This window comes from Cottoperca gobio, chromosome 6, assembly GCF_900634415.1.
Source record: "Cottoperca gobio chromosome 6, fCotGob3.1, whole genome shotgun sequence".
Lineage (NCBI taxonomy): Eukaryota > Metazoa > Chordata > Actinopteri > Perciformes > Bovichtidae > Cottoperca > Cottoperca gobio.
Window position 1 is genome coordinate 25,354,327 of NC_041360.1, and position 10,820 is coordinate 25,365,146.

General features: G+C 38.7%; 2 protein-coding genes across 2 annotated transcripts; one reads left to right on the forward strand and one right to left on the reverse strand.

Annotated features, from left to right (window-relative positions):
* The first annotated feature begins 921 nt into the window (after positions 1-921).
* Positions 922-5,339, forward strand: LOC115009231 (high choriolytic enzyme 1-like). The gene is made up of 8 exons (XM_029433099.1): positions 922-957; positions 1,043-1,131; positions 1,746-1,809; positions 2,436-2,591; positions 3,141-3,258; positions 3,633-3,811; positions 4,059-4,140; positions 5,060-5,339. Exons 2-8 carry the CDS (start codon positions 1,063-1,065, stop codon positions 5,190-5,192), a joined length of 801 nt encoding a protein of 266 aa, XP_029288959.1. The 5' UTR covers positions 922-957; positions 1,043-1,062; the 3' UTR covers positions 5,193-5,339.
* Positions 5,340-5,805: 466 nt separating this feature from the next.
* LOC115009233 (high choriolytic enzyme 1-like) lies at positions 5,806-10,820 on the reverse strand. Its single transcript, XM_029433101.1, has 8 exons — positions 10,714-10,820; positions 10,315-10,354; positions 9,813-9,965; positions 9,132-9,249; positions 8,196-8,374; positions 7,311-7,392; positions 6,914-7,052; positions 5,806-5,925 (listed from the first exon to the last, which is right to left on the reverse strand). The coding sequence occupies exons 1-7, from the start codon at positions 10,783-10,785 to the stop codon at positions 6,923-6,925; spliced, it is 774 nt and encodes a 257-aa protein (XP_029288961.1). The 5' UTR covers positions 10,786-10,820; the 3' UTR covers positions 5,806-5,925; positions 6,914-6,922.

The following is a 10,820-nucleotide window of genomic DNA, read 5'->3' on the forward strand; positions in this document are numbered from 1 at the left end:
AAAGTCCTCACAAAATAAATATATGATGATCAAATATTAGACTTTCCCTATACATCCTGCTGGACCTTTTCCAAGACGTCGAGGCCTGAAGGATGTAGAGACTGTTCATTTATGACATTTTGACCTTTGCACAGGATTTAGTTGTATTTATTTGTGAGGTTACATCACGTCTGCACCTTCAGTCCAGTGCAAAACCTCAAGTAGACAACTTAGTCTTTCTCTTTGTGCTGCTGCTTTTCATGTGTCCTGCTCGCTTGCAATGTCACAACTGCTTCTAGCAACAGCGTGTCCTTTTACAATCTCTAAACTTTACAAACTGTGTTTGTTTTGATGTATTCCAGGGAAGAAATAGCAAAATTGGTCAATTCTGGCATGTTTTGTGTATGTAATAATTTGTCCCTTCTCTGTATTAGTGAGCAGAAGAAGCCTGAACGCCCTCCTCTGTCAGGGTCAGCTCTGCACAAGGCCAGCATTGTTCATTCATTAAGTCATCCGAGGTTCATTAAGAACAAACACACAGGATGGACACTTTCAAACCTGAGGGATTGATTTGGCAGTGACCTGCCGTCAACCTCGGTGACCTCTTCACAAAACCAGAGCGTCTATAAGCGACTGGGATACGCTCCCTGCAGAGTGAACGCTTAATCTCAAAGCAGTTAGGACGCTTAGTCAAGATCAATATCCACATTAGACATTTAAACATCTTTGTTTCCCTGGATTAGTGCGGCTGTATATTCATTCCGGGTGGACCTCTGTGTCAGCAAGACAGATGTGAAAAGTGTACATCACGTTTATGGAGGTTTAACCAGGTAAATATCGTCCTTTATGTGCAGGATTAAGGAGGTAATGCTCTGCGTTCGTTCTGCAGAAGCTGAACCGCTGCATGTTTTGCTATAAAAGAGGATGAGCTGCTTCACAGAGCATCACATTTCCTACTTTCCTACCTGAAGCAACAAGGTAAGTGAATAATACGAATGCTCCTGGTGCTCCTAACACTGCTGCTGCTGCTGTGTGTTTTGGTCTGACTGCTGCTTTGCTTCAGCCCGCAGATTGTTCGGTATCATGGCAGCGATGAAGTGCATCTTAGGTCTCCTGGCTCTGCTTGCAGTCTCAGCCTGGACCGAGGCGGGGGTAAGTCCCACACTTTGACTGGAGAGCAAAAAGTTGTCTAGTTTCTTCTTCCTCAGCAGATGGAGTTTGCAAAAGCTGAGGTTAAAATTTCCTTTTTGACCTCGTTTACAGCTCACGAAACCATCTGAAGTTCAGATATGTTGTAGACAAAATGCAGATTTAGCTGTTTCGATGCAAAATAGACAAATAAATCTGAATTTAGACACTTTTTAAGAGGCATCTTGAGGCTTATTGTCACACAACTGACGTCTAATTAATCTAAAAGATTTGTTTTGGTCGTAGCGATAGTAAAGCTACAGCACAATTTGAACTTCAAGGTCAAATTAATTCCCCAGAATAATTCACTGCTTTTCAGGAAATCCTGAATACGTCTATAAAAATAAAAGTGTCTATTAAAACCTATAATCAGCGAGTGCGATCTGTTACAGGGGCGCTGGCGATGGTCTGAATCATTTCTTTATATTTTGTCTGTGAAACATTTTTGTTCATAAAATGGTTGAAATGCAGCCGTGTTTTTTTAATGATATTTAAATGTATTTTAAATCATTAATGTACTTTATGTTAGTGCTTTACGTAAACATTAAAGAAACTAAATATTGCTTTTTGTTTTGCAGGTTGTGCAGAAAGAAGAGGAGCTGACCGTCACAGAGCAGCTGGAGAGAGCCAACAACAAGCTCAGTGAGTCGCAGTCTCAGGAGCCCCGAAAACTGAGAGGAACTTTAAGGAACTTTAGGAAGTTTAAACGTCATTTATTGTTGAAATCATCCTGATGAAGAACCTTCTCACAGCCGACATCTTGACTTGTCATAGTAGGAAAAGCAAGAGTGTTATTTACGTTACGTTACGTTACGTTACGTTAAGTACTGCACTTCTGGTACATTACTTGCGTGTATCCGATTTAAGCTACTTTAAACTTCTACTCAACGACATTTCAGAGGAAAATATTTTACTTTTACAGATTTATTTAGCTGCTATAGTTTGGTGTTGCTTCTATTTTAACTTATGGAATACGATGCATTGTTATCTGAAGATGCATGTCTACTAAGTACTTTTACTTCTTAAGTAAAGATAGGAGTACTTCTTCCACCACTGGAACTAACAACATTAACAATGTATAATAATGTAACTTAAAAAGGGATTATTAAGGGTATTTATTAATGCTGATATACTGAATACTGTGATGAGAGCTGTAGTTTACTCACATGTTTTAAATGACATTATCTAACTGATGAACACAAATGTAAAGTATCTGTCCCCACTACTGTCTCTGTAACCGTCATATAATGTCTGCTGTCTCTCTGCAGGCCCCAACCGCGACGGCATCCAGATCCACGGAGACATCGCCGTCCCCCCCCGTTCCAACCTGAGGAACGCCGACCCCTGCGTGAGGACTGGCTGCAAGTGGCCTAAAGCCACAGACGGAAAGGTTTACATCCCGTATGCCATCGCTAACCAATACTGTGAGTCCCCCCCCCACTCTGCTGCAAGGACACATTTAGATTTTAATGAACTGTGAAGGTTACATTCCCTGTTATGTATTTTATATTTGATCTTTTTGTCAATGAATCCCATGGATTGTGTGTGTTACACCTTCCTCCAACAACTATTATCCCACACACACCGTCCTGCTGCCGCAGCACTCACAAGAGCATTGAATGTGGATTATACAGATACACCAGTACTGACGATAACTGTGATATTAAAATGTTTCAATACTGATATCATAATACACATATGATAACACATTTCCGTTCTCGCGTTGTCTTTGTCTTTGTCTCCACCTCCCTACACTCGTAGCTTGAGTGGAATTAATTTGCCAAATCGCACAATAAACAAAGTTAAAGATGAATTTGACTGATTATTATTTCAAAGTTCTTGTAGATATATCGCGATATTATCGTTGACATGAATTCTTTTGGCTACGATGATCCTGCAGAGGCTACGGGGACATTAGGAAGTATTGAGAGAGATTGTAACAGTGAGGTTTTCATCTTTGTTTCCCCCTCCAGCCTCCAAGGAGCTGGATGTGATCAAAAGAGGCATCAACTCCTTCTCCTTCTCCACCTGCATCCGTTTCTACCCCCGCACCAACGAGAGGGACTTCCTCAGCATCCAGTCTCTGGACGGGTATGTGCGGGGTGATGTTCACAATCTTTATTAGGGTTCAGTTTCATGTGTCAAAGACACTTTCAGACTTTTTACTAAAGTTAAGTTTACTAAACTTTGTGTATCTGCGTCTGTAGATTTCTCCTGAATTCAATACATGTCATTATTGAATTGTCTTTACATATTTAAACATCACATGTCAGAACACTTTCTCGGAGTTGTAAGCAAACTAACACATATTTATTAAGTTAATGCATCATTTGCATATTTAAACATACAATTTCAGAAAACTTGTAATACAAAAAGATATTTTCTTACTGTATGTAATCAACTGGGGAAGTTTCATAGTGACATCTATTAGTTAAATTATTTTATCCAATCCAACATCCCTGCAGATGCTACTCCTACGTGGGTCGTCAGGGCAACAGCCAGACGGTGTCTCTGAGCCGTCAGGGCTGCATCTACTACGGGACGGTCCAGCACGAGCTGCTGCACGCCCTGGGCTTCAACCACGAGCAGTGTCGCTCCGACAGGGACCGGCACATCCGCGTCCTGGCGCAGAACATCATCAAAGGTGAGGAAACAGATTCTTCAGAGTTCAGTGTGCTGCATTAAACACGTCAACGTCAAACTGTGGATTTGGAGGCAAAGAAGTGTTGTGCTATAAATACTGAAACTGCCGTATAAAAGTGCTTTATTTTGGACCATAATGAAACTGACGACTACTGTCCTCAATTTTGAAACCTTCAAAGAGTATTTTACACAGTGTTGTTGCTACCTTTATTTTAGTATTGATTTTAATTCTTCTTCCATCACTGCAGATCAAGAATACAACTTCAACAAGATCAACACTTTGAACCAGGGGAGTCCATACGACTACGACTCCGTCATGCACTACGGCAGGTCAGTGGAGCTACGACATCCAATTAATGCTCCTTAAATTCTCCTTCCAATCTGCACTGTAATCTGACGCTCACTGTCTGGCTGCACATTATCTTCACTTATATGGAAAGAAGCAAAGTTCTTCCAGCAGATCCATCGACTGCACAATCATCGATGTCACATTTTCTAATACACAGATCCAACCGCATATGATACTTTTCATTGGTAATGTTATTAGTTTTCTGTCACAGAGCAGTGTTTGCTTAGCAAGCAGAACTGAAACTAAAACAAATGTACAGGTGACGTGTGGATGATTTTGGCTTGTGATATTCTCTATTTGTGTCGGTGCCAACAAATCCCAAAAAGAACAATAATGTGTTAGTTCATCTCTCAATACTTTGTGTGTCTGCACACAAAGCTGAAATCTTCCAAAACAGCTAAAAGACATATAGTTTAATATTTCTTTTTAACTAAAAAAACATGCTCAGTAATTTTACACAATCTTTGCAATTGTTTAAATTCCCAAGTATTTATAGCACTCAACAATTTCAAAGGGACAGTCGACGGTACTCTTTAGTGACAATGAGAAGAGCATACGTTTTGTTTTGTATTTAAAACAAGCTTCTGTTTGATAAGGGAGATCTGAAATGTATCAAAAGCAGACTGTAGATTTGCAATGGCCAAATTAAGAATATCACCTTTGGCATAAAAAAGAGTATCATCAGCATAGAAATGTATTTGGAGAGATGTTTCTTCCGTATATGGTTAATAAAAGAGGACCAAGAATAGACCCCTGTCGGACATCTATACTAATTATAAGAGCACTTGATTTGGAAACTGCTGTCATAAAGACTTTAAGGACCAACACTTTGTTTACTACTTGAGCAGAGACATTTCAATTTCAGATAATTGACGACTCTGGTTGTCTCTTTTCTTTCAGGCTGGCTTTCTCCAAGAACAACGTCAGCCCCACCATGGTGGCTGTTCCAAACTCCAACGCCGTGTTTGGCACGGCCAGGCAGATGAGCCAGAACGACATCAACCGCATCAATCTGCTGTACTGCAGGAACTAGATAATTATGCATTATTAGGTCAATGCCGTCCCGTGACTGATGCCTTTATGTATCCACTTCACTTTACTCTCTGGTAGTTTCTTTTTTCATAAACAAGGAAAATCAGGATTTATGTGATTGAAGGATTTTCCTGTTTTCTCAAAAGGTGGTGGGACTCACATTTCCAATATACTTGAATCAATAAATATTATTGTTAAACATACTGTATGTTTGCTGTCTAATTCCTTAAAAAAAGTTATTGTGATTTATACTGTTAACTGAAACAATTTAACAACTTGACCACTTATTACGTAAGGAATTATCTGACCTATTAATTTGTTAAAAATGCGGATTCATTGTCAGTTTATCTTGTAAAAAGACTCTGTGGTTACAAGTTTGAGTGTCCTTCACACTGCAGAAGTATACCTGAGTAAGACAAACAAATATTAATAAAAATATCGCTACTAGAGTCCAGTGATTATGAGCTAAAAGAAAAACTAAAATGAGCAAAACAAGCATTACAGTAAGAACAAATGCTGGAGCAGAAATGACGCCTTTACCATGTGTTTTTATTGAAGCCGTTGACTACAAATTATAGCAAATTCTGAGAATTTCAACCATTTATATTCCAAACTGAGTGAAGGCTCAGTAATTGTACAGATGATCTACATCTTGTGCTTCAGACTTTGGACTGCTGCTCTCACAGAAAGGCGTCCGGTGGTAATTGAACCCAAGAAGAAGAAACGTCTGTGTCCTTTGACAGAAAAAGTAAAATCAGAAATCTTTCGGAATTTTTACGAAGACAGCAAGTATTTATCAAAAAACACTCACCTGAAACACTACAGAAATCAAACATCCACATTCATTCATAGATAAATTATTATTTTAGAAACAAGCAATTTTATTGAATTTCTGATAGGGTTACAACATTTCGGGAATATTCAACGAGGAAATTAATGCGAATTACGTAAAAAAAAAAAAAAAAGGGAACAAAGTGGAAATATACGTGTTATTTTCTCCGGCTGTATTTCACTATATCATATGCAGATATAAACAAATATTTTACCATATCATAAGCAAACATAATCCATTAATTTGTCATGTGGTGAGCTAGCTAACTAGCAAGTAAACTAACAGGGAACGCCAACAATGTGGGCTGTGATTCAACGTAGCTTTTAAAGTAAACAACTCTTAAAATAAATGTTTTACATCAAAAAGAATGATTAGAAATAGGTGGATTAAAACTCCTCAATGAGCATGCTCAATCAAGCTACATCCCACATTGTAACAGCTAGCTAAGATGGTATTAACAAGTTATAAACTGTGTGCATTTCACCCAAATAAGTTCCCTATCTAAAAAGGTACATTGTAATTCTACAACATTTTCTAAATTCTGGAAATTTACTGGAAATTTACCAAACTTTTGCAACCCTCGGGGCTCTTCCTCTGATGGAATGAGGTGCTCTGCTAAAGTGACTAAAATATGGGATAGCAGCACTCAAAAACCACAAAAAATCTCAAGAAAGAAAAAGCCCTTATTATTGTGTTTAAAGTTTAGTCCCACTTCAAGCTAAATAAAACATTATTTTAAAACGCTAAGCACTGCACAACTTATGATGAAGCGAAATGTACTCTGCCGATCACCTAAAGATGACTCAGCAAACCACACATTCAGGCATTCAGTTCTACATGCAGTTGGATTAATGTGTTGTCTATGTGTGTGTATTTGTGTTTGTACTTACTGCTCTGGTTTAGCTGCAGTTGTACAGCCTGTTGAGCCTGGTGATGTCATTCTGGCTCATCTCAGTGGCCACACCGAACGGGACGTTTGGGTCAGGGATCGGCGCCATTGTGGGCTGGTTGTTCTTGGAGAAGGCGTACCTGTATTTAAACACATTATATACTCAGAAAGTGACTGATGGGTATCTGCATAATATAAGGTGCAGGTATGTGTGGGTCAATTTCAGACCCACAGTGGCTGCAATGTTGAAGCTTGCAAAAATAAATCAGATTTTAGGTCATCTATCCTGAGGAAGACCATTTGTGGTTTTATAAATGATTAATAAAAATGTAGTGTGTACAGAAACAATGTCAGTAAATGAAGTTAAGACACATTGCACACGGTGTTTCTGTACTTACTTGCTGTACTGCATGACAGAGTTGTAGTCGTAGGAGGTTCCCTGGTTCAGAGTGTTGATCTTGTCGAAGGCGTACTCCCAACCTGAGAAGAGAGCATGCATCTTTTGTAGCTTCTAAAGGAATCTTTGTGGTTTGGAGCCCAATTTCACTCCTGTGTGCCTGTTAATACCTTTACATATCAGCCTTATTTTACTGTCTACTGATGACTTTACATCCATATCTGAGCTGTGCAACTAAATAACTGCTGATGCAAACTGAACATTTCCTGCTGTTGCTGCTGCTTCACAGTTGGAGGCTTTTATTGTGAAAGCAGAGTGGGGGTTTCTGGCACAACTTCACCTACTTCCAAAGTGCATAGAGAAGGGAAAAATATATGAGGAGGTGAAAAACTCCAGTAGACTTTTATTTTATTGTAAACCAGCTATAGTAAATGCAATGTGTTTATGTGTGCCGCTATCTTTGTAAAAAAAGCAAAGTGGTCTAAAAAACCATTTGGATTCATCTGAATATTTTAGAAGCAGATTAGGGATTTTGACACAACTTCAACTACATCTAAAGTGCATACCGAAGGAAAAGGTCTGAAGAGGTAAAACTTTCAGCAACACTTTTATTGTTACACGTATTTCGGCTTGTGTCCTTCATCTATGTATATCTAAGCAAATTAAAATAATGTATAGTCATGGACTATAATGTTATTCATGGCAAAAAATGCAACTCTATGAACAGACAAAAAATGGATATTGAACGATCATTGAAACATGCTCCATGCTCACCGATCCCAACATCCAAACCCTTACTTTCCTATAATCAACTCCAATACAGTATAAACTCAAATTCTAGGAAACCAGGATGAGAAAGTAAACAGAAGGTCAAGGTATCACCCACCAGGTATGACGTTCTCCCACAGGACGCGAATGTGCTGGTCACGGTCGGAGCGGCACTGCTCGTGTTTGAAGCCCAGAGCGTGAAGTAACTCGTGCTGTACCACGTCGTGGTACACGCAGCCCTGTCGTTTCAGAGACAGAGCCTGTTCGTTGAAACGCCGACCCAAGTAGGAGTAGCACCTGAGAGGAAATTAATTGTTTAAATTCCCAAGTATTTATAACGCTCAACAATTTCAATTTGAGAACCCTGAAGGGACAGTAAGTACAAAACTCTTAAGTGACAACGAGAGGAGCATACATTTAGTTTTGTCAGAATTTAAAACAAGCTTCTGTTTGATAAGGGAGATCTGAAATGTATCAAAAGAGGACTGTAGATTTGCAATGGCCAATTTCAGAATATTACCTGTGGCATATAGAAGAGTATCATCAGCATAGAAACGTACATTAGAATTTGGAGAGATGTTTCTTCTGCATATAGTTAATAAAAGAGGACCAAGAATAGACCCCTGTGGGACACCTATACTAATCATAAGAGCACTTGATTTGGAAACTACTGTCATAAAACTTTAAAGTTACAGTTAAAGTGGATTATCTCTGCAGAATATATCTGTGGTACGTTGACAGATAAACGTTTAAAAACTGGATGCTAATCATTCCTTGTTTCCTCATTTCATGTGTTTAATGAATGTATAACCCCATTGCTATTGTTAAAAGTCAGGTAGTATTTTGAAATGGAGCTTCAGTAGCACCTCACTACGTTTTTGGTGGTTGTTGATTTAAATTGATTTCTTCTCATGTGGAAGAAGTGCAAGTGGTACAGAGATGTGATAACACATACAATTGGGAAACCTATTATTATTATTATTATTATTATTATTATTATTATTATGTCTACAGTTTGTATTCCTAGTGACTCAAAGGTAAAATAAGTCTGAACCCGTCGAGAGACTGGATGTGGATGTAATCTCTTTCACTGGTGCGAGGGATGAAGCGGATGCAGGAGACACTGCTGAAGGACTGGAGGCCATGTTCGATGACAGCTCGCTCTCTAGAGGCTGAAAGTGTAAGGATCTCTTAATACAGACATAACAAGATATAACTAAATCTAATTTCCAACACAGCATCTTGTTGAGAGTTAGATGAGAATATCGATACCATTCACATGGTTGTGCGCTAAATATGAAACAACTTCCAGTAGCCAGTTAGCTTAGCTTAGCATAAAGACTGGAAACAAGGGGAAACAGCTAGCCTAGTTCTGTCCAAATGTAATAAAAGTCTGGCTATTAGCACCTCTAAAATGTTGACTGCTACAGGCTAGATGTTCCCCTCTAGTCTTTGTACTAAGCTTTGCTCGTAGCTTTTGTTAAGTGTACAGACATGAGAGCGTGATTCTCTCATCTAACTCTTAACAAGAAAGCGTATTCCACAAAATGTAAAATAAGATATAATATTTAAAAGTTTAAGTCTTGCATAATGATTACATTTTGCTCATGATATTTCTGTTGTATTTCTGAATTATTACAGAAAGCAAAACCAGTTTCAATGTTCATATGGTCACGGGACTGTTGTTTTATAATAATACTTTTTCCACAACCACTGAAGTGAAACGGACACTCACTGTAGTGGTCTGCGATGACGTAGGGCACGTAGACCATGCCATTACTGGCCCGGTCCCACTTGCAGTTGTAGGAGGTGCAGGGGTCGGCGTTCCTCTCGCTCTCAGAGTCGTAAACCATATCGTCCCCCAGAAAGAGACCACCAGGAGTTCTGACTGGGGTCCAAACATTGAGCACAGGTCAGTACGGTACGGAGGACCGAAGGACAAAGCGTGGCGGTTTCTACTTTCATGATCTTGACGAGGAGCAGGAGTCTGTGTTCTAAAAAAACTTTATTATTTACATGGTAGAAATCATTGCAGGTATGTTAGCCTTCTGTAACATTAAATTAATATTAACTTTAAAGCTAATTTAGCACCTAACAGAGTTCCTTATTATCAAGGAAACATTTAAAAAGTCTAAATAACGTGAACACTGTAACAGCCTGTGTATTCTCTTCCCTTGTGCTAAATGCATATATGTACTGTAAATATTTTTAATGTAAATTATTCTTAAATATCTCACCAATGTTCTTGTTGGCTTCCTCAATCCTTTCAGAGACAGACTGTTGAACAACATTAACGTCATAAAGTCATTAAAGAACCAACAGTTGTAGATATTGACAAATTCAGAGGCCACAGGGTATTTCATAAATTATTTTTATTATAATAAAGATGTTTCATATGGAAGTATCGTCAAAATGAAAGGAATATTTCCACTTTTCTTCTGTTTTGATTGATTTCAGTTGTAGTATGGCAGCAGCAAATACTCGTACGCGTCTCACACACAGCTTTTGTCCATTTTAAACAGACTTTTCCTTGTTTGATTTCCTTGTTGACATTTGGTGTACATCACAACCCTGAGCTGTTTCTAAAAAGTACTGTTACACGTATAAAATGAGCAAAATGTTTAATTAAAACTCACCTTCTTCTCAGCAGCCCGGATGGAAACCACCGTCAGAGCCAGAAGAAGCAGCGTGAAGCTCGGACCAGACATGTCAACAAAACTTAGAGACGGATTAAATGATGCTC